Raw genomic sequence first — 25032 nt, forward strand, 5'->3', positions numbered from 1 at the left:
GTAAGAGAGACCTGGGGACGGGGTGAGTCACATGGGCACAGCTTATCATGAGGAGGAAGTTAAGGTAGCAGGAACTCGAGGCAGCTGGTCACATCGAATCTGCTGTGAGAAAGAAAACAGCAATGACAGCCTGCGCTCAGCTCACCGTCCTCACCAGCAGTCTAGGACCCCACCACGAATCTTTTTTGTGAACTCCTGAGATGCACTGCTGCATTCTCTCATGGCTCTGAAGCTTTTTTTTTTTAAACTCTTCTCCTATCTCCCACGGATTCTCATGGTTTATTTTCATCTGATCCTAGGACGTTGTCATTTCCTTGATTTCTTCAATGAATCACTAATAATTGCAGGGTTGTTGCTCAATCTCATATTTTTTCCAACTCTCTGTCCTTTCTCTTGCTTTTGATTTCTACTTTTATTTCATTATTGTCTGATGAGCTTTCAGCAATTATTTTGGTTCTCTCTCTCTCTCTCTCTCTCTCTCTCTCTCTCTCTCTCTCTCTCTCTCTCTGTACTGACTTGGCTTTTTGCCTAAAATATGTTCTATTTTGGAGAAAGTTCTAGGAGCTGCTGAAAAGAATGCATACACTGCGATTTTGGGTAAAGCATTATTTAGATGTCTGTTAAGTTAATTTTAACTATATAGTGCAGCTTAGGGTAAAATTATTATTAATTTCTTGAAGCTGGGCCACCACTTGGTGAGGGCATGGTACTGAGAGCATCTACTGTTTGTGTATTAGAGCTTCTATGGGCGTGGGTTCCCTTAGGGTTTGTTCCATGGAACTTGGCGTACAGATGTTCGACACATGTGTGTCTTCCACATGAAATGTTTCCTTTACCAACACACAGCAACTCTCAGCATCCTCTGAAATCTGCTCTCTGAAATGAGTAGAGAGAGCTTCACCTGTTTGACACAAGGTTTTTTTTCTAAATTTTTTTTATTTTTATTTTCCTCCTTTATTAATTTATTCTTGTTACGTCTCAATGGTTACCCCATCCCTTGTATCCTCCCATTCTTCCCTCCCTCCCATTTTCCCCTTATTCCCCTCCCCTATGACTGTTCCTGAGGGAGATTTCCTCCCCCTGTATATGCTCATAGGGTATCAAGTCTCTTCTTGGTAACCTGCTGTCCTTCCTCTGAGTGCCACCAGGTCTCCCCCTCCAGGGGACATGGTCAAAGGTGAGGCACCAGAGTATGTGAGAAAGTAATATCCCACTCTCCACTTTACTGTGGAGAGTGTTCTGTCCATTGGCTAGATCTGGGTAGGGGTTTAAGGTTTACCGCCTGTATTGTCCTTTTTTTAATTTGGAATATTCTTTCTCAAATTTTTGCCTTCAGACTGTAATTGACAGAGCAGTGGTTTCCTACAGGCTGGAAATAAAAGGCTATTTAGATAGAATTAATTTAGCCAATCCAGCTTCTTTATCTGAGAGTTGGGGCCACTTACACCCAGAGCTACAGTGGGAGGAATGTACTAGCTCTTGGGATATTTTTTTAAAAACTGATGTTTAATCACTTCCTAATTAATTATAATTTTCTTGTTTAGTCTTTGAGTAGCCCCTACATCCTCAGTGTTGTGTCTGCCTTGCTAAGTTGGGTTTGGTGTTTCTGTAGCTACCTTCTGCAATACCATAGTGGTCATGAGTCACGTTAGCTTGTACCGACCTTGGCTTGCTTATATTATGAAGGATGATTTTCAGGATATTATAATTTGGGATATCGTAATTGACATCTGTATATTCTATTGTAGACGTAATTGACACGTACAGTCCCCTGGCTTCAGCGTTTTTGTTGCTAAATCCTGCTATGATTCAGATGTTGTTTGCCTTGATGAGTGAGTTTGTACTCCCCCCTGCACTTTCCGTACTCTTTCACAGTTCCTTACTCTTGACATTTTATCTAAAATATACAATGAAAGGGATCTTTTCTGGTCAATTTTCTGGGTTCATAAACAGCCCTTGTACCTGGATATCCATATATCTCCCCAAGGATTAGGCAGTTTCCTGGTATTTTCCTACATGTATTTTCTGAACTTTTAGTTGGTCCCTTTTGTTTTGTTTTTGATGATGAAATCATGGAGAGCTGACTGTAGTAAGAGGTTGAATGGACTCCAGATGCATTCTGTGCTGACCTTGCCCACTGACCCTTTGATGGCACGCTTTCCGTTTCATACCGATAATCCTTCTCCCTGTGGCTGCCCAGTATTGAGGTTCCACAGTTTGGCGGAGAGTGGGGACTGGCTTTCACACAAACCCTGGTGCCCCATATTTGACCACGTCCCCTGGATGGGGAGGCCTGGTGACACTCAGGAAGGATAGCAGGCTACCATGAAGAGACTTGATACCCTATGAGCATATACAGGAGGAGGAGGCCCCCTCAGTCACAGTCATAGGGGAGAGGAGTAGGGGGAAAGTGGGAAGGATGGAGGAATGGGAGGATACAAGGGATGGGATAACTATTGAGATGTAAAATGAATGAATTAATTTAAAAAAGTTTTAAAACATGGCCCCCAGGATTCAGGGCATGGAAGCAGGACGATGGTGAGTTCAAGGCCTCACTGGGCCACACAGCAAGAACGCATTGTCCTTTGGGAAAGGTTTCTGCGTGTCAAAGTCACCGCAAGCAAAGCAGACGGTCCAGCCACAGACTGGGGATGGATCATTCATGCAGTCGGCAAAGCATTAGAGTCCAGAGCACTGAAAAGGGGGAGGGGGCATTAGCAAACTGGATGAAGTGTTTCAAACCCCCACCTGAGTTACTCTCCCTGAATCCGTAGGTTGGTGTAGCTCTCAGACCATATAAAGAAGTTTACTTGTATAGTAAACCATAAGTAATGGAGAAACTCACAGTTTGTCAGTGTGCAGGGAGCCCAGCCACGAACGGAGCATCTGCACCACTCCCACCACGCTAGGCACAGGCACTGTCATGGAGCATCTGTACCACTCCCACCACGCTAGGCACAGGCACTGTCATGGAGCATCTGCACCACTCCCACCACGCTAGGCACAGGCACTGTCATGGAGCATCTGCACCACTCCCACCACGCTAGGCACAGGCACTGTCATGGAGCATCTGCACCACTCCCACCACGCTAGGCACAGGCACTGTCATGGAGCATCTGCACCACTCCCACCACGCTAGGCACAGGCACTGTCATGGAGCGTCTGCACCACTCCCACCACGCTAGGCACAGGCACTGTCATGGAGCATCTGTACCACTCCCACCACGCTAGGCACAGGCACTGTCATGCAGCATCTGCACCACTCCCACCACGCTAGGCACAGGCACTGTCATGGAGCGTCTGCACCACTCCCACCACGCTAGGCACAGGCACTGTCATGGAGCATCTGTACCACTCCCACCACGCTAGGCACAGGCACTGTCATGGAGCGTCTGCACCACTCCCACCACGCTAGGCACAGGCACTGTCATGGAGCATCTGTACCACTCCCACCACGCTAGGCACAGGCACTGTCATGGAGCATCTGTACCATTCCCACCACGCTAGGCACAGGCACTGTCATGGAGCAACAAGACTAAGGGCCCGAAGCCAGGGAGCACCAGAGCCGAACAGTGTCTCATGACATGACAGGGATGCTGTAGTGATGAACTCACAGGAGCTGAGGCGGCCTGTGTGAAAGTCACACTTGCCCTGACCCCCAGCTGAGGACCCATTGACAGCTGTTGGCTTCAGGGGAAGGGAGAGTGAATTTTCTTTAAGGGCATGGCACCTAGTAGGTCGACCATTCCAGTGGATGACTTAGCATCCTTGAGTATATTGAGTTAGATTGCACTTAGAAGATTATTAAAAAGGAAAAGAGGCAGGGTGGTAAGTAGATCTAGGATGAATTGGGGGAGGAATACATTATATGCACGAATAAACTTATCAAAGAATTTAATATAAATGTACTTCAAAAATTCACCTTTCAAACTACGTGGTAAATTTCTTTCATAAATTTCTGTCACTTCACTTTTCCCAAACTATAATAATATATAATAATTAGTCACACCATGATGACATAATATCTATCTATCTATATACATACACATATATGTCATAATATGGACATATCCATCACCTTAAATACTTACCATTTATTCCTAATGTCTAACTACAGCCTTGAAGCTTTGAGTAGCATCTCCTTTTCCTCCTAATCCCCCTCTCAGCTTATTCTGCTTTTATGAATCCTGTTATTTTTAGACTCCACATATCAGTGACATAAAATGTTCTATACTAAATCATAAAGAAATTTCAGTGGATGATAGTGTATCATGAAATTTCATAGGATCAATCCTTTCCGGAGCATGAAAATGGCTTTCAGGTTGGAATGAGATTGGAAGGTGTTGATCCCCGACGCCCGTCTGTGTTCTGTGTGCTTTCTGTAGCTGAGGTAAGAGAGGGTGGCATTGCCTGCGGCTAATTACATGGCGAACATTTTCTCAAAGACAACAAATTTCAGCACCTCCTTTCACAAATGTGTCCCAACCCATTATTTTAGTCAATAACATATAAAATTATGCTTTTAGTAATTTTGTTAAGATGAATTTTCTAGTAAGTTCTTTGTCAACTAGTGTTTATCTTTGAATTAACTGAAAGTTAGATTTTTACCTAAAGCTGATAATAATCCGAGGACCCCATGGTGTTTTTTTCCAGTGGTTAAATTATCATTTATACTTTAGGTGAACTAATGGGGACTGTATGTGAATACATGTCTATGAATATGCATTCATCTAAATACACCCACTTTGTGAAAAGTGTGTACAGAGAACTGCCATTGACTAAAACAGATGGATTTAAAAGTGTAGTGTCTATTCAACACATTATAAAACCAACAAAATGGATCTAATAAGAGCCTTGAGCTTAGAAGACAGTCACAGTCACGTGTTCTATGTGGTGACAATGGCTATTAGACCCGAACAGACTGTCTAGGGGGCGGATTCCTCAGGCTTTCATTATTTTCTGTGTAAACATGCATGGTCTGTGTGGTAAGGTGTGCCGTATCTCAGCCTTTACTCTCTTGAGGTAAGAACTAACTCCATCAGCAGAAGATGTTTTTAAAGGAGTATTTGGCAGGTACTGAATTAAAAATATTTCTTTTGTCCCCGGATTCTTAGATCAGTCTAAAAGGTACAATTTTTTTTTTTTTTTTTTTTTTTTTTTTTTTTTTTGCAGAAAGTTCTATACATTTCTTCATCACCGTTTTGATTTAGTCATATATTGCATCACATATACTTTGGTTCTCTGATAAAAATGTTTGGGTGGATGGATTGGTTAGTGACGATTGCTTTGTCTAAACATTTGAATGTTTTGTCAGCTTGAGCCCATTTCGCATGCGTGACACTTGGAAACTGTGTCTGTTTCAGGTGTGTGGCTACAGACTGAGGCTGCATTTTGATGGTTATTTAAGCTGCTATGATTTTTGGACCAATGCTGGTTCCCCTGACATTCACCCTGTGGGCTGGTGTGAAAAGACCAAGCACGAACTGCATATCCCTAAGGGTAAGCCAGGGCACATTTATCAGGTGGACAAAGGGTCACTTGTTATTTCAGCTTTATTTCTAACACCATTTCATGAAATACTAACAGGGGAGCCTGGTGAGAATTGATTTTCCAAAATGAAAGCTTTATCTACAAAGAGTCTAAGACTAGACAATGCCTTGGAGTGAGCATAAATGAAAAAAGCCTATATATCTTTCTAAGTCAAATATTCTGGTTAGAAACTTAGGGTAAAAATGTAATTGTTTTGGGGGCCACCTGATCATGTGTAAAGCTTATTAATCCTTATTAGAAGAAATTGATGTTCCAAATCATGGTGGAAATGACCTATCGCACTCGATCAATGATGCCACACAGGGAAGAGCCCTGATCTACTCTAAATTTGCAGCAAATGTGGAAATGACAGGAAGGACGGCACCATAAAATGCCAGCATCGGTTTTCTTTTGATGGAAAACAAAAGTTCTGTGCCTGTCTTTTGTTTCCCGCGAGGTGCCCCAGCCAGGCAGTTAAGGTTGATTCTTTTTTGCTGTAAGATGCCTTGGTCCAGTTTCTTTGCACAGCCGTGTGCTGCACGTGATTTCCAGCTCGGGCCTCGAGTGGCTGAATAACTGTGCAGTGTTTTGGATTTAGTGGTGCAGTCTCTGTGTTCTTAGGAATGAGCGCAGGCATCCCTTGTTCCCTGCCTGGGGCTGCAGGTCTTCTGAGCTGCTGGATTTCATGGGAGCTGGTGACAGACAGTGGGGTCATTCCTCCACCAGGCGTTGTGGAGACCTTAGCATGCACCTGTGGTGGGTATTGAGCCCCAGGCTCTGTGGGGCTGTCCTTCAGAGGAGGGGCGGGCTGAGTGAGGCCCCAGGGTTACTCTTTCATATGATATTGTAGAGATAGGCTCTCTCAACGTCACAGCATCCCAGACACCTCAACAAAAATGAGACCATAGCTTGGCCCCCACCCCCGCTATAAGAGCAAAAGCCAGAGCCTATGTGCTGGGGTGGGTGAGTGGGTGGGGTGTCCTTGGCCAGAATGCTGCCTCGAGGAGACTCATGGGGAGTCATAGTGGAAAAGTAAAGCTTAACGCTTGACTGTAGTCCTGAACTCTACAAAGACTTTGGCTTAGGTACAACGCAAAGACACCAATCCTGTGTATTGGGGCCACTTCAGGTGTCAATTCGGAAACCACAGCCTTCACCTTAAAGCAACGGATCTTAGCCTGGGGGTCAGATACCCTGCATAATAGTAGCAAAATTACAGTTATGAAGTAGCAACAAAAAAAATAATTTTATGGTTTTGGAGGGTCACCAAAGCCAAACAGAACAAAAGCAAACTGTTTTAAAGGGCAGGTAGGCTGAGACCCACACTGCCTTAAAAGGTTAGTAAGAGAGTTCATTCTGCAGTCATTTTGAGTGATCAAGACCCGGATCCCAGATGTAGGTTACCCCAAAGGCCATGTTTCAGTATGGAAACAGTTTCATGAAGTTTTTGTTTTTTTTTTTTTTTGCAGTTTTACAAAACAGGGAAAGTCGTAAATGAAGGCAAGGGTACAATGCATTGACGAGTAAGCCAGAGAGGCGGTTACAGCTGTGAGGGCGGGGCCTTTTCTGTAGGCCCAAGACGCTATCAGAGGCGTTCTTAGCTTTCAGGTTGGGGGAAGCTGGTGGCCTAGACTCCAGAGGCTTTGCTCTGTTAGTCACACATCAGGTGTTCGTTCTGATGCGGAAGCGAGGATGAGAACACCGTGCTAGAACATCAGAGCTAGTCCAGGAGAAGGTGACCAGCCTCTGAACCTGCCACGGTCCAACCAACAACCACTGTCAGTTCTGACGTCCTAACTAGCCAATCAATTCGTCTGCGCAGACGCAGCTTCCTTCCTGAGAGTCTCCTCCACCCCGGTCAAGGGGCACAGGAAGATAAGGCATTTTTACTGGGTGATTTATAAAGACTGGGAACAAGAAGTTGGGCCTAAAAATGGCCTTTGGCCTTTGCCTGCGGGTGCTGTGTATTGAACCCTAGGTGGCCTTTGGATTTTGTGGGTGAGTGGGTGGGGTTCTAAATTCTCCTGAGTCCCAATAGAATGTCCTCCCCTCTGTCTCAGTTTCCTGGAAAGTGACGGCTTTCATGGGACATGCCCCTTGGGCTAATATGCAGATATAAGTGAGTATATACCATTTGAGTCTTTCTGCTTCTGGATTAACTCACTCATTATGATCATTTCTAGCTCAATCCATTTATCCACAAATTTCGGGAATTCCTTGTTTTTAATAGCTGAATAGTATTCCATAGTGTATATGTACCACAGTTTCTTTATCCATTCTTCTACTGATGGATACTTAGGCTGTTTCCATGTTCTAGATGAGAGAAGCATGGGAGAATGGCAAAGTAGAAGGATCCAGAGGGTCCTAGAAACCTACAAGTAGAACATTATGATAGGCAGATTTGGGCCCAGGGGTCCCGCTCAAACTAAGGCACCAGCCAAGGACAATACATGCCGTAAAACTTTAAACCCCTACCCAGACCTAGCCAATGGTCAGAACATTCTCCACAATAGAGTGGAGAGTGGGATATGACCTTCTCACATACTCTGGTGCTTCACCTTTGACCATGTCCCCTGGAGGGGAGACCTGGTGGCACTCAGAGGAAGGACAGCAGGTTACCAAGAAGAGATTTGATACCCTATGAGCATATACAGGGGGAGGTAATCCCCCTCAGGAACAGTCATAGGGGAGGGGAATAAGGGGAAAATGGGAGGGAGGGAAGAATGGGAGGATACAAGGGATGGGATAACCATTGAGATGTAACAAGAATAAATTAATAAAAAAAGGAAAAAAAATTCTCCCGAGCATCTGTCAGTCTGAACTGTAACCTCAGGGGGACCTTTCCTAGTCTTTGTGACATGGCTTCCTTGTGAACAGCAACCATGCTGGGTCTTTTGTCTCACCCTTTCCCACATTTCTTTAAAAAGCCCTAACCCATAAGCAGAGTCAAATGGTATATACTCACTTTTATCTGGACACTAGCCCAAGGGGCATGTCCCATGAAAGTCTCCACTTACCAGGAAAATGGGACAGAGGGGAGGACATCCTTTTGGGACTCTAGGTGAGAGAAGCAAGGGAGAATGGGGAAATAGAAGGATCCAGAGGGTCCTAGAAACCTACAAGAAGAACATTATGATTGGCAGATCTGGGCCCAGGGGTCCTGCTCAAACTATGGCACCAGCCAAGGACAATACAGGCAGTAAACTTTGAACTCCTACCCAGATCTAGCCAATGGATAGGACATTCTCCACAGTTGAGTGGAGCGTGGGGACTGACTTTCACACAGACTCTGGTGCCCCATATTTGGCCATGTCCCCTGGATGGGGAGGCCTGGTGGCACTCAGAGGAAGGACAACAGTCTACCAAGAAGAGACTTGATACCCTATGAGCATATACAGGGGGAGGAGGTCCCCCTCAGTCACAGTCATAGGGGAGGGGAGTAAGGGGAAAATGGGAGGGAGGGAGGTGGGAGGATACAATTGATGGAGCAACAATTGAGATGTAATATGAATAAACTAATAAAATATATTTTAAAAAGCCTTAAGGAGAGAGAAGAGAAGCCACTCATCGATGTGGGGGAGGGGCAACACCAATCTCAGTTGGTATCAAGCATCTGTGGGGATTGATGTATATTGTGGAACAACTTTGAAATTAAGGCATTTAAACAACATTGAAACAGTTTGGAGATTTTAATATAAATCTTTCATGATGAGCTAAGGACTTATTGAATATATAGCAGACAGCTAACTAGGAATGATAATATATTAAAATACACGTGGTGATATCTTGTGGGGTTTTTTTTTTTGACTAGTGTGTCTTTTTTTTTTTAGGTTATAGAAAAGATAAATTTGTTTGGATGGATTACTTGAAGGCCTGCAGATTGCAAAATGCTCCTAGGAAACTATTCCGAAACAGAAGTTCTGTGCGTATTTTCTACCTTCGTATAAATCCTATTTTCCCCTGAGCTTAAATTTCTTAACATTTGCTTTATACTCTGTTGCGTTTTAATTGTAATAAGTTATGAAATGCCTTAATTGCTTTTACCTTTCCTAACTTAATTTATTATGTAACCTCTCATGGGCATACAGATTTTTGTTTTTCTGGGTTTTCTTTTTTTCCCCCTCCTTCAGCATTGCAATTATATACTCCAGAAACTTAATTTAAATTAAGCCTGTCTAAATTTATTTGAAACATCATTTATGGATGTTTTTCTTGAAACAAGGTAGTTTTTTTAAAACTTAATTTTGGTGTTTTTAAACTGATAGATAATCCAGACAGAGCATTACATGACCGTGTCACAGACTTATCTAAGCATGGTGAAATGAAAAAAGCATTTTCGGCAAATTCAGGGGTGCTACCCCAGGATTTGCATATTCAGGGGTGCTACTCCAGGATTTGCATATTCAGGGATGCTGCCCTGGCTGCAGTAGACTCCTCACCTTCTGTGTCCCAGGAAACCTACAGTGGAGAATGGAAGTTAACTGCTTGGCTGTTCCGTTCTCTGCACTCAGTAGTGCAGTTTGGGAGAGAGAGAAGCAGGAATGGAACCAGGATGCAGCTCCCCAGGAACCCTCGCCCTCCCTCCTTTGCCTGGTGGCCCAGCTGGGCCCTGTCCACTGAGCGCCCTGTCCACTGAGGGCCCTGCCCACTGAGGGCCCTGCCCACTGAGGGCCCTGCCCACTGAGGGCCCTGCCCACTGAGGACCCTGTCCACTGAGGGCCCTGCCCACTGAGGACCCTGTCCACTGAGGGCCCTGTCCACTGAGCGCCCTGTCCACTGAGGGCCCTGCCCACTGAGGACCCTGCCCACTGAGGGCCCTGCCCACTGAGGGCCCTGCCCACTGAGGGCCCTGCCCACTGAGTACCTAATGCACTTCTTATTGGAATTCTACAGGTTTCACTTTCCTGACCGTGATATTAATGTCAGATGTTTGTTATGTCTCCTATAGATTTGTGTGTCAAGAAAAAGGACTTTACTGGTGTGATGTCGCCTTAAAAATAGAAGTTACTGAAATATTAAAAATAAAAACAGGCCTCAGTGTAGATAATAAAGAGAGAGAGAGACAAAACTTTCTGGTCCCTGGTATTGTGTGTTATCTTAAAGTTCCAAGGCTGGCTAATTATAGCTATTTCATAAGAAAAGAAATGTGGCTACATTAGCCACAATCTATGTTTTCTGCTAGAAATAAACAGGCACTGAAATCATTTGTATTTGTAGCTATAATTTTTCATAAAATAATATGTTCTTTAAATATTGAAAAAGTACTATTTTTGAATCCCATTATCAAATTAAACAATCTTTTTTTTTTTACTAAAGAGTATAATCTTTATCACTTCAAATAGTGATATTTGGAAATCTCATTAGCCTATGGGGAGTAGATGGTGCGTTCTATCACTTAATGCAAGTGTACTCAATAAAAATTCATCTTATAATCAGCTCACATTACTCTACGGACTGAACATGGAAAAATGAAGGGAAAAGGGAAAGGCAGCCTCCTTATATAACTAGAGTGAAAAGGCAGTGGGGGGCTGTGTCCTCGTTCTTTGTTATAAGTGGGGGAGCCTTAGCCTGCTTCCTTCCAAGTCAGGTAAATAAGCTTTGACCCTGTGTCGACCTTGTTAGTTCTTGTGTGGCCTACAATGACTCAGTCCTGTTGGCTGACCTGTTTGGTTCTGTGCCTTTCCTCCCTCTCCGGTGCTGTCAGAATGGGCCAGCGCCAAAGGAGATTCAGGTTGGCATGAAGTTGGAGGCTGTGGACAGGAGGAACCCTCACTTGGTGTGTGTGGCGACTGTGGCAGACATCGTGGAAGACCGCGTACGAGTGCATTTTGACAACTGGGAGGACAGCTTTGATTACTGGTGAGACATGCGTGGTACACGTGTGCTTGTCATGTGAAGTACACGTGCGCTTTGCGTGCGTCCACACGTAGTATTCAGAGTTCATCTCTCCAGCGCTGTGTTTTCCTAGTAACTCACATCAAGAATTTAGCAGTTGATTTTTCCCTTCATTCTTCCGCACGGATTGTTGAGTTAAAGAGCAACCCTTCCTCCGTTTCTCCCGTCCTATGGAAATCATTCAGTGGTGTCTAGCCAGAAGCCATGGGAACAGTTCTGGGCTTGTTCTTTTTTTTTTTTTTTAATCTCACTGTAATGGAAACAGATTTGAGAAAAGGAAGGTAGGAAGTTGCAGGGTTGATTTTGTTATTGTTGTTGTTGTTTGGGGGTGGGGTCTGGAAAGTCTTGAACTCAGCCTTCCAAACAAAAGATTCAAGGACAATAGCAGTGAACGGTTTGAAAGCCTGTGGGCAGCAGAGGAAATGTATACCACACAGCCACCATTAAACTGACTTCGCACAACCTAAAAGGACTTACTGGATAAAACCCTGAGATATGGGTAGGCAGTAGCAAAAAATAAATTTCCGTCACATTTGTTGTGTGAATCCTGAACAGCTGACAAATCGCTGCCCAAGCCGTGGCTCTGTGTGTTCCTGATGGGGGTGGGGGTGAGGGGGATGTCTGACTTTTGTCTCTGAACTAAAAACAGAACATAGAGTAGTTGTTGCATGCATCTTAGAATATTCCAGATCCTTTGAAAAGTCAAAGGAGGAAACATGTTGGGTCTGCTTCAGCTGTCCTGTTCACATTTGGAATTCCTTATTCATAGTTGGCTTTGTCAGTAGTGAGAGCAGTCAGAAGGGCTTCACTAAAATGTTTATCCTGAGGGTCACCTCATCAGTCCCCCCCTATGTCTCCCCCCCACCCCCCCCCACACCCGTCAACCCCTTCCTTTCCACTTCACTCTGTGGTTTCAAATCTCAAGAACACTGTTCAGGCCAGAAGTTTTGCCCGCGCAGTGTGAAAGTCAGCATTTGACTTTTTTTTTTTTCCCCTACCTTTTGCTCCCTGTGAAGTGCAGTCCCCATGGGACTTCTGTATGTGCAGCATGGTCATCACGATTTGATTCGGTTTGTTCGAATTTGCCACTGTGATGCTATCTCAATAGGAGCAGCCCAGGGGAAGGAGGATTCTGTGGGCCTAGTGTTTGGGAGGGTGGGGAGGGCATGGTGATGGAGCAGCTGGTGGCCTGGAGGCCCGAGCTTGAGTCACTCATGTTATGCGGTCACTTTGAAGTTGAGCACTCAGGGAATACGGCCCAGCTCACTCCTGTGGTCCAGCATCTGCCTGTTACCTATCACGCCCAGAAGTTTCCTCAGCCTTTTACAAGGAGCGGTGTTAGGTGTGCACCAAGTGTAACAGTGGGCAGCGTTTCACACTCAAACCGTAGCAGATTCTTCCTTTGACCCCCACCCCCGCCCCACCCCCGCCGCCCCACGTACTGGGAGCGGAAACACAGAATGTTGTTTTGCAGGTGTGATGTGGACAGCGCTTATGTCCAGCCCGCCGGTTGGTGTCAGGAGAACGGAAGAACTCTGGTATCACCCCCAGGTGAGCAGGGGGCTGTTCTGTGACTTTATCTCTGTGTGAGTAGATGTTCCTTTTGTTTCCTTTGTTTTTCCATTATGGTAACAATGTTTCATTGCACGGTGAGTGGAAAGAAATGCTGGGAAATGCCAACACCCACTGAGACTCTAAAGCCGGCACAGACTGTTTATAGAGTGCATTGTGCAGTCTTTTAAAAAGTTGTTTTAGCTCACTCAGTGACTGCCATGGCTGAGGATTTGGCATTTGAAACTGGCTATTTCCAGGTATATGTCTTATAACTTATTTCATTAATCAAATCACAAGATTATTAGATGTCTTTTACACTGGAACTAAGAAAAGAACTATAAAAATATGTACAGTAAGACATTGTGTATGCCCTTACGTCCCAGACATCTTTCAGCAGGGTAGATTCATGGCTTAGCCAAGGATATAAGTGAGTCTGCTACCCAGTTGCTGTTAAAATTAGCAAATGCTGAGAACCATTTAGACACTCTTTGCATAACATCTCTTTGTTTTCAAAATTAAAATTGACTTAGGATAGTGTGGGGTAGCACAGAGGATGCTGTGGTATGGAAGTAAGTATGGAAAATAGGATATAGCATCTGTTTTGCTTTTAAACATAAATAGCTTTGGAGTTTTGTGGTCTTTAAGTCCATTTTAAAATTTCAAAACATTATTAATACCACTGTACAAAGTAATGGATGTTTTATATACATTTCCAACTGGGTATATAATGAATTTCGGTCACACTCACCATTTTATTACTTTCTCTCTTTAATTGAAAATAGATTTTTTTCCTATAATATGTTCTGAGTACGGCTCCTCTCCCACAACTCCTCCCAGACCCTCCCTCAGTCCACAGCCTCCCATTCCATACCCTCCTTCTCCTTCATTAGAATACAAATAGGGATATAAAATGAAAACAAGCCAGAACAGGACAAAACAAACCATCAAACAGAATTTAAAAAATAGCCAAAGGAAGAGCACAAGAAACACATACTGTGCCTGAGACACACATGTGCACACAGAGGAAACCCATAAAAACAAAATTGGAAACAATAATATATAAGCAAAAGAGCTGTTGGGAAACAAATGAAGTAACCTCCAAAGATATAACTGAGTTTGTTTTGTGTTGGTTATTTACTCTGTAGCTTGTGAGACTGTTGGAGAAACCTAATTTTTCCTTTGAGAGCTTCAGGATTGGGGATGGGGGCTATGTCTGCTTCATGTCTCCTCTCATCACTGGGACCCCACCTGGCTCAGACCTTTCTTATGTTCTTAACCCACCTCCCCCCCATCCCTGACCTCACCCACCTCCCCCCACATCCCTGCCCTAACCCACCTCCCCCCCACATCCCTGACCTAACCCACCTCCCTCCACATCCCTGACCTAACCCACCTCCCCCCACATCCCTGACCTAACCCACCTCCCCCCCACATCCCTGACCTCACCCACCTCCCCCCCACATCCCTGACCTCACCCACCTCCCCCCCACATCCCTGACCTCACCCACCTCCCCCCACTCCCTGACCTCACCCACCTCCCCCCACATCCCTGACCTCACCCACCTCCCTCCACATCCCTGACCTCACCCACCTCCCCCCACATCCCTGACCTCACCCACCTCCCTCCACATCCCTGACCTCACCCACCTCCCTCCACATCCCTGACCTCACCCACCTCCCCCCTACATCCCTGACCTAACCCACCTCCCCCCACATCCCTGACCTAACCCACCTCCCCCCCCATCCCTGACCTAACCCACCTCCCCCCCCACATCCCTGACCTAACCCACCTCCCCCCCACATCCCTGACCAAAACCACCTCCCCCCCATCCCTGACCTAACCCACCTCCCCCCCCATCCCTGACCTAACCCACCTCCCCCCCCACATCCCTGACCTAACCCACCTCCCCCCCACATCCCTGACCTAACCCACCTCCCCCCCACATCCCTGACCTAACCCACCTCCCCCCCACATCCCTGACCTAACCCACCTCCCCCCCCACATCCCTGACCTCACCCACCTCCCCCCACATCCCTGACCTCACCCACCTCCCCCCCCACATCCCTGACCTCACCCACCTCCCCCCACATCCCTGACCTCACCCACCTCCCCCCACATCCCTGACCTCACCCACCTCCCCCCCCACATCCCTGACCTCCCCCACCTCCCCCCCCCACATCCCTGACCTCACCCACCTCCCCCCCTCCACATCCCTGACCTCACCCACCTCCCCCCCACATCCCTGACCTAACCCACCTCCCCACCACATCCCTGACCTAACCCACCTCCCCCCCCACATCCCTGACCTAACCCACCTCCCCCCACATCCCTGCCCTAACCCACCTCCCCCCCATCATCCCTGACCTAACCCACCTCCCCCCCACATCCCTGACCTAACCCACCTCCCCCCCACATCCCTGACCTAACCCACCTCCCCCCCCACATCCCTGACCTCACCCACCTCCCCCCCACATCCCTGACCTAACCCCCCTCCCCTCCACATCCCTGACCTCACCCACCTCCCCCCCACATCCCTGACCTCACCCACCTCCCCCCCACATCCCTGACCTCACCCACCTCCCCCCCATCCCTGACCTCACCCACCTCCCCCCATCGCTGACCTCACCCACCTCCCCCCCACATCCCTGACCTAACCCCCCTCCCCCCCACATCCCTGACCTCACCCACCTCCCCCCATCCCTGACCTCACCCACCTCCCCCCCCCATCCCTGACCTAATCCCCCTCCCCCCCCACATCCCTGACCTAACCCACCTCCCCCCCCACATCCCTGACCTCACCCACCTCCCCCCCACATCCCTGACCTAACCCACCTCCCCCCCACATCCCTGACCTCACCCACCTCCCCCCCATCCCTGACCTCACCCACCTCCCCCCCATCGCTGACCTCACCCACCTCCCCCCCACATCCCTGACCTAACCCACCTCCCCCCCACATCCCTGACCTCACCCACCTCCCCCCATCGCTGACCTCACCCACCTCCCCCCCACATCCCTGACCTAACCCACCTCCCCCCCACATCCCTGACCTCACCCACCTCCCCCCCATCCCTGACCTCACCCACCTCCCCCCCATCCCTGACCTCACCCACCTCCCCCCATCCCTGACCTCACCCACCTCCCCCCCATCCCTGACCTCACCCACCTCCCCCCACATCCCTGACCTCACCCACCTCCCCCCATATCCCTGACCTCACCCACCTCCCCCCCACATCCCTGACCTCACCCACCTCCCCCCCACATCCCTGACCTCACCCACCTCCCCCCATCCCTGACCTCACCCACCTCCCCCCACATCCCTGACCTCACCCACCTCCCCCCATATCCCTGACCTCACCCACCTCCCCCCCACATCCCTGACCTCACCCACCTCCCCCCCCACATCCCTGACCTAACCCACCTCCCCCCCACATCCCTGACCTAACCCACCTCCCCCCCACATCCCTGACCTCACCCACCTCCCCCCCACATCCCTGACCTCACCCACCTCCCCCCATCCCTGACCTCACCCACCTCCCCCCACATCCCTGACCTCACCCACCTCCCCCCATCCCTGACCTCACCCACCTCCCCCCCCACATCCCTGACCTAACCCACCTCCCCCCCACATCCCTGACCTCACCCACCTCCCCCCACATCCCTGACCTCACCCACCTCCCCCACATCCCTGACCTCACCCACCTCCCCCCACATCCCTGACCTCACCCACCTCCCCCCACATCCCTGACCTCACCCACCTCCCCCCCCCCACATCCCTGACCTAACCCACCTCCCCCCACATCCCTGACCTCACCCACCTCCCCCCCACATCCCTGACCTCACCCACCTCCCCCCCCCACATCCCTGACCTCACCCACCTCCCCTCATATCCCTGGAAACCCACTCTTTCGTTTCATGTTCTCCCCAACCCTCGCCAGTTCCATACATTGTAATGAAGAGATGTGGTGTTTGTTTTGGTAGGACCCACTTTCTTCACTTAACACAATGGTCTTTAATTCCATTTTTCTATAAATGATGTGAATTCTTTGTTTTTTTGTAGCTCCATAGTGCATAGATGCAACCCTTTACCCATTTGTCTGTTGCTGGGTACATGGGTAGGTTTTTTTTTATAACTTGTTTAATATGAATTGTTCTGTCATAAACAAAAATATGCAGGTTATCACTATTGTAAGCTGGCATTTATTCCTTAAATTGTATGTTCAGAAGTAGTGTGGCTGGATTAAACTGGGTTATATATGTATTTTTATTTTTTTAAAGAAAATTCCATGTGGACAGCATTAATTTACAGTCTCACAAGCAGTGAGCGAGGACTTATTTTTCTCTTACCCTTGCCAGCATTTTTGTTTGTTTCCTTGATGGTACCACTACAGCTGAGATTAAATAGAATTCAGTGTGATTTTGATTTTTTCCTTTCCTCTATTACCCACCCAAATTCATGTTTTTTTTCTCTCTTTTAAAACACACACACACATACACACATACATACACACGCACATACACACACATAGACACACACACACACACACACATACACATACCCTAAAAATCATGGGCTCCAGTTTGTATTAGTGAACTTTTTTTCTGGGCCTGAGGCCTGTGCTAGAGTATACTGACATACCCGTTGTCTTTCTACTGAAGAAAACTGATTTCCTTCTTATGGGAGCTCGCAGTTGTGGTCAGCGTCCTGTGTGGGGACGGGACTTTGTGTCTACTTCTCCTCCTCCGTGCTGGGATTTCTGTCTGGCCTGAACTTGTGCAGGTCTTGTGCGTGCTGCCAGGGTCTCTGTGGGTTCATGAGTGCCTTGGCGATGTCTGGGAAATGCTGTCTTCTGGGAGTCTCCAGCCAGCTTTGGCGCCTACAAATCTTTTCCCTCTCCACATAGCTCCCTGAGCCTTGGAGGGAGGGCAGTGGTAACATCCATTATCCCAGCAAGAGCTGAGCACTTCAAAGCCTCTCACTCTCGTGGGTCTCTGTGGCAATCACCACGTGCTGCAGGAAGAAGATTCTATGAGGAGGTTGAGCATCACACTGCCCTGTGGCTACAACGCTATGTAATTTTGTGGCTATTTCCCTCTGGTAGAGTAATAGTAGTGAGTTTTCCCCTAGGCCTAGGATCTACCTTGCTTCAGGTTTTATCCTCATTACCAGTGTAAAGTATGGGTTCCATCTCATGGAAGGGGCTTTAAATTAAACTAAAAGGTGATTTATTGTTTTGCTAGGATTCATGCCACCTCTGCCCCAGTGGGCGTGTCTTGCAGTCAGGTCATTCTTATAGCTTGCAGGTCCATAGCTGGGTCCTTGGTAGTCTATATAGCACTATGAATGGTGTCCAGTAGAGGTGTGGCTCCCAGGTGAGTGCTAGCTAGACCCAACTGTCCCGTTCTTGGACATACACCTCAAAGACTCTACATCTTACTACAAAGATACTTGCTCATCCATGTTCATTCCTTCTCTGCTCATAACAGCGAGACATTGGAAATAGCCAAGATGTCCACCAACTGCTGAGTGGATAGTGAAGATGTGGTAGATTTACACAATGCGATATTATCCAGGTGCTAAGAAAAATAAAATTATGAAATTTGCAAATAAACAAAGACCTAGGAACCATGCATAAGGTAACGCAGGCCAAGAAAGACACACCCTGCATGTTTTCTTCCCTCATACGTGGATGTTCGTTTTTGAGGTGTAGATATGCAAGTTACTTTTGGAACAGCTGATAAGTAGCTAGTAAGTGACCTAAGGGAGGATTTTTCCATGGAAGAGGGAGTAAAATACAGTGTAATAAGGGTGTAGAAAAGAAATTAGCGGAGGAGGGGTGAGAGGAGTAAAGAGTGGGAAGGCAAGGCAGGAGAGGGGACATGGGAGAGATAACTAACACTAGAGGCCTTTAAAAAACCCCAGTAATGTAGAAGATTATACACACACACACATGCACAGACACACATGCATACACAGACACACACACACACACACCGAGTCATCAAATAATGGAGAAGACAGTCCCTAAACTACACAGAATAAGGTGCCAAATAAGCCTCCGGTGCCAGGAATGCATTACATCCTTCTGAGTTGTTGAGCAAAGGTGTCCCAGAGACCACCGCTAACACTGTAGCTGTCAGCAACACTGCCGGGCTATTCTACGCAGATTGAAGGAAACAGGCTGTTGAAGACACCACAGACTTACGTCAGATAACACGGAGATATCTAGCTTGTCTCTCCTTTTCATTCTTTATCCTGCTGGATACAAGTAGAAACTTGCTGTGGTTTGTTTTGGTTCATGCTTTTTAAGAGCGACTCTTGTTGGGCTCACGTGCTTGTCTGCAGTCTGTGTGTTTTCTTAGGAGAAAATGTCCACTCAAATCCCTTACCCGCTTTAAACTGCCTTATGTTTTTATTACTTAACATTAAATATTATACCACTGTTGTCTAAGACTTTGTATACTCTGCGTGGGTGGCTGTGTGTTATGGTAGATGCCAGGCAGGTGGTTGGCAAATGTTTCATTTTATTTTCTATGCTTCATTTCACATTTGTTTTAAAGGATTTGTTTTTATTTAAGTGTGTGTTTGTGTGTCTGTGTGAGTGTATGTCACATACCTGCATATACTTTCTGACTCCAGAAAGCAGTATCTTATTTCCTGGAGCCGAAGTTACAGGTGGTTAAAGCTGAGTGCTGGGTGCTGGGTGCTGGGTGCTGGGTGCTGGGTGGTCAAGTGGGTGCTGTGAACCAGACTCCAGTCCTCTAGGAGAGCAACAAGTGCTCTCCACTGCCGAGCCGTCCTCTCAGGCCCTGTTTTCACATTCTCGATATTGTCCTTTGTATTAGCTTCGTTTTCTATAATGGGGTATTTGAGGAAGCTACTTCCATAAAGGAAACAACGCTTGTGCAGAGTTTAGGAGGCTTATTGGCATGGCGTCTCAGTCGGCTCCCTTGTGGTGAGGGTTGTGTGATGTAGGGCAGGCGGTGGGTGGCAGACGGCCATGGTTTGGAGAAAAGGAGAAACAAACAGCTGCAGACTGAGCAAGAGGAAAGGCGAGGTCAGGCCCTGTCCTTTTACAACAGCCCACCAGCAGGAACTCAGCTGGTCCCCTACAGAGCATCTCCTGGCTCCAGTGATTTATGGAATTTCCACTAAGCCTTGTGTCACCAAGATTTGACCATTTTCTACAGTGTCAGTCTGGGGACCATGACTTTGACAGTGGATGGAGGACAGTGGGGCCACTCTCAAACCACAGCGTCCTCTGACATATTACTATTATGCTATCTAGTGCCCCCCCTCTCTGTGTGTGTGAGTGTGTCTAATTTTATCATTAAATCTGAGAATTTATTGCTAACTATCAGGTCAAATTATTAATTGTGGATTATATACTTTTTACATTTCTTTGCGTTTACTGGGCTGTGGCGTATGACACAAGGCTGAGTTCCGTTTATTCTTTTGAATCTGCTATTCTGTTTCCAACCACCATTTCTGAGGAGACCGTTCTTTTTCCTGTGAATCGTCTGTGCAGCATTTTTGAGACTAAATTTACCACAGAAGATTGGGTTCATTTCTTGAGTCACAGTTTCTACTGCATGAAACAAATGTAAATATATGATGCAATATTCTAGTGCAATAAAGAAGTGCAAGAGAAGTATGTGTGGTATTTCTATGCGTGCGCCACCACCACCTTGTAATCCATTTTGCAACCAGCAATTGCGAGTTCTTCGGATTTACTCCTAATTTTCAAGACTGTTTTATTTATGGGGCACCTTTAATGCTCATGGGAGTTAGAGGATTGGCTTCTTCAAAAGAAATAACCGTTGTCATTTCGATAGGGTTGAGTCAATTCTGCGGGTTGCTTTGGAAAATTCTATGTGTAGTGCTGAGTTTTCTGGTCCATAAATATGAGATATTTCCATGTATTTAAAAGCGTTCTTTAATTTTTTTTCTGCAAAGCTTTCTAGTTTTCAGTTAACAGATTTTTTTTTAAAAAAAAATTTCTAGTTTTCAGTTAACAGATTTTTAAAAAAAATCTGTTTGATTAAAATTTGCTCTTGCGTAATTTACTTCTTACGTGCTATTATAGATGGAATTGTTTTCCCAACTTACCTCCACATCACTGTTTTCAAATGGAAACATATCTAATCTTGTGTGTTCATGCTCTACCTTATCAATTTATTCAGTCCATGTGTAATTTGTGTCTCTGAATATTTCCATGGCATGCAGTCACGTTGTCTGTCTTAAGAGGTACGTTTACTGCTTCATTTGCAGTTTGTTTGCTTTTGGCTGGTCTTCCGTTACTGGTCCATCCTGTGTCTGCAGTGTCATGCTGGAAGTGGAACTGGCTTGATTAGCTCTTTATGAAGAAGACTCAAGCATCTTACCACTGCTATGATGCTAGTTTAAGTCAGCACTTTTCCTGGGTTAAGGGGAATTTTCTTTTCTCTCAGACTTTTTTTGTTGGTTGGGGATTTTGGATAACTTAGTAGCACAGTGTCCATTTGTTGAGGACCCACCCTGCTGTTTTCCATGGCGCTGCGTCTTCTGCTTTCTCTTGAGCATGCATGAGGTTTCCTACCTTCAGCATCTTGACTGACACTTGTCTGCCTTTTTCATCTGAACCATCATGATGGGCGTGAAGTGGACTCTGACTTCAGCTCTCAGTTTTTTCAGTTGCCCACTCTGATACAGACTTTTCCATCCTTTGCCTGTTTTCAAGAAAAATTTGTGACATTTAGGTCAACTTTTATTTTCACTGTTGGAGACATGGTGTCCAGAGAGATGAGGAAACCTGCCTCTGGGTGCTTGTGATCTGATCGCTGATATTTCAGGCGCACTTCAAGAATTCCTCTGCCCTTCCTTCCCTTTCCTTGGGCTACACAAAGCGTTCCACATGGACATGTGGACACTCCTGCCGAGTACAGCAGCAGGAGAACTTCTGGGGTAGCGCTAGGCACACGGAGTGGGAGCTGCACAGTAGAGCTAGTGTCTGAATTAGTCTCTGGTCGACGTGCAGAATTTGATGGAGTATGAAGGACTAACAGGTGGAAGAAAGTGGGCGGAAAACAAAATGGCGGGAAGCCTCTGCATGCATAGAGCAAAGCACAGTAGCATTACCACACGTGGCTTAAGGGTCTGGTTGGGAGAAGGAGGAGATGAGGCAAGAAGTGGTGCTGGGCAGTCCGTTCAGATAGCTTTCTGATGGCCTTTTAAAGGGTTTTACTTTGAATTTGAGATTTTTTAGTTTTTCAGAGCAGTTGTGAAAACAGGAAAAAAGACATCCCTGCCAAAATAAATGATACTAAACTGCCAAAATCAAAGTTTTGCCTGCCATAAACTAATAGCCTCCATAGGAAAACAAATAAGCTGAAAAACATGCCGGCAATCCAAGACCGCACACTGCACTCCTGTCTCCTTTGTTTCGCTCACGGATGCACACGCTCTTCACTTCCCCTTGGCTACAGAAGTGAAGGTGAACGATCCAAGTTTCTCCACTGTAAAGTTAATTTTTCCCTGGTGGAATGAACCCATATCTGTTGGGAAGCTACTTCAAGATGATTCTCTCACCAAATTTATATGCACCGGTTTCTAGATTCATTTATATTTATTAGATGAGTCAGTAGGATGCTTGCTAAATGATGCTGCTCAAGTACCAGAAGTCTTCCTGTGTTCACCAGCTCCTTTGTCCTCCCCTGCCCATCACTGACTTTCTCACTGTCTTCTTTGAACTACTAAGAAGTCATGGACCCAATCCGTATAGGGTACTTTAATGTGCTCTGTAGGCTGGGGGGGGGGGGGGATGGGCTGCTTTCCTTGACACTAAGGCTGGTGGCAGATCAAGATGGAGGTTCATTTGTTAAATGAATCTGTGATCATTATAAAAAATAACCAAGCGATTAATCAAAGGGCTAATGCCTGTCCAGGAAGGGGAAGCAGAGAGAAGTACACAGTAGTATTGGGCTCTGTGACAATCATCGCTATGTTGTATTTGATACCTTTAAGCTCTGGAGAACCAGAGTTTGAAATGGGTTTCAGTTCAGGGTTAGAATATTAACAAGGGGTTAGGAAGGCAGGGAGATTGAGGCTGCTATTTGCCAGATATTTAGTGGCAGTAATGAGTTTATCACCAGGCTCCCGGAGAATTCAGTTGGCAGTGGTTGACCGGATTGGAGAGGCGTTGGATCCTATTGTGGGGAAACAGGATGGGGTAGCTATATCCTGCTGGGTGAGATCGCGATTTGCTGTAGAGCTGTTTTCATGTGGAAATTAAGGATGTCATGAGCCATGTCATGGTGACAAGGGATGGACATGAGGTGAGCAAACCTGACCATACCTGGAATTAACTAAAATCCAAGCATCTGGGCCCACTTAAGAGGGATTTTTCTTGGTTGTTTTACTTGAGTTAGAAGTCTCACAGTAAATTTGGGTCATCTGAGGTCACCTTAAATCTGGGCCACATTTTCTAGACCACATAAAAAGACAAGAAAGAAAGAAAGAAGCCTTTGCTTTTTGCCTGCTTGACCCACTCTTGCTGTCAAGTCCGTCTGCTGTGTTCCTGAGGCATCGCTTTGCTGATGCTAGAACTTTCATACTGAACACTGGCAGCTCTTTAGGACCTCCTGTAGAGCCCAGCACCAGATTATTATTTATGAACTATGCAGTCTGGAGGACTGAGCAACTACTAGATCCTTGGCCAGTGGTGTACTGTAAGCCATCCTAATAAATTGTATCTGTGTTACATATGTATACATACATACATACATACATGCACACATACATGCGTGCATATGTACATATTATTTCATCCATTGGTTCTGTTCCTTTAGAAAACCCTGAGTAAGACGCAGTGTAACTGAAGGGGTGTGGCCTTTGCTAGGGCCATGGGAGTGGAGTCAGTATGGCGTGGACACTTTAGGATTGCTACTCATTCAATTTGGCAAGTGACTGACTGGGAAGTCTTTGATGATCCCGTTATCCAGAGTTTCTTGTTCTGGCTTTGTGGATGGTGGGACAGGGAAATAAGTTTGGTTTTTCTACAGGCAAGAGTTTCTGTTCTAGAGAATACCAGCTCTCCTCATAGAACATGCATCTTGATATAACAGCTGCCCAAACATAAGAGTTAGAACTTGCTTTCTGCAGACAGCACGGCACGCACAGGAGGGCGCGTGGGCAACCACAGACAAAGCAAGAGAGCAGAGACTTGGTGGTGGTGGGGAACTTTTGAATACAGGCCGACTTTTAACAAGATTGCCAAGGACAATTTTAACAAGATTATCACTGAGGAAAGAGCTATTTCAAGTTATATTGGGGAAACTGGAAAGGTGTGACCTTAGCATAAACCACTGGAGAAATGGCCTTCAAATCTTCAAAATTGTCAAAGGCCCAAATTTAAAAGCCTAGCTGTTGAGACTCACAAAAGGAAGCACAGAGAAGGGCTTTTATGTCTTTGTGTCTGCTGTTTTATTCATTTGTTTTTTAAGTATAACTGCAAAGGCACAGGTGACAAATGAAGGAAAGAACAATGGACTTGGTGAAGATTAGATACGTCTGCTTGCCCAAGATCAACTTCAGCACATGCCAAGCTGTTTATAGGATAGGTAAGGAGTGGGCCGGAAAGCCTTCCACTCACGTGTCTAATGAGGGGTTGATGCTTAGAATATAAAGAGCACGCCTACGCCTCAACACCAACAGCGAACACACTCAGACCTGGCCTAAATGGCCTGCGATGTAGCGTGGTGGCACACTGCATAGCGCTTGCCTAGAGTGCACAAGGCCCTGTGTTTGACTTACAGCGCCACAGAAAAATCAGAACCTGGAAAAGAGGGAAGGATTTACATACACACTTACACACACACACACACACACACACACACATACACAGAGAGAGAGAGAGAGGCCCCGTGTTGACCTACAGCGCCACAGAAAAATCAGAACCTGGAAAAGGGGGAAGGATTTACATACACACTTCTACACACACACACACACACACACACACACACACACACTCACACACACAAGCCCTTTGTTGACCTACAGCACCACAGAAAAATCAGA

At 46.4% G+C, this 25032-nt stretch overlaps 1 protein-coding gene across 2 annotated transcripts in view; it reads left to right on the top strand.

The window, feature by feature from the left end:
- L3MBTL4 (L3MBTL histone methyl-lysine binding protein 4) overlaps positions 1 to 25032 on the top strand; it is a 276348-nt gene that overhangs the window by 18184 nt on the left and 233132 nt on the right. For both annotated transcript variants that reach the window (XM_084778171.1, XM_084778172.1), the window contains exons 2-6: positions 4286 to 4390; positions 5364 to 5499; positions 9360 to 9451; positions 11234 to 11388; positions 12899 to 12975. In XM_084778171.1, the coding sequence (XP_084634297.1) occupies positions 4286 to 4390; positions 5364 to 5499; positions 9360 to 9451; positions 11234 to 11388; positions 12899 to 12975 (565 nt within the window). The remainder of the gene's footprint in view (positions 1 to 4285; positions 4391 to 5363; positions 5500 to 9359; positions 9452 to 11233; positions 11389 to 12898; positions 12976 to 25032) is intronic.

This window comes from Acomys minous (genome assembly GCF_964271855.1).
Source record: "Acomys minous genome assembly, chromosome: 4".
NCBI classification, from domain to species: domain Eukaryota; kingdom Metazoa; phylum Chordata; class Mammalia; order Rodentia; family Muridae; genus Acomys; species Acomys minous.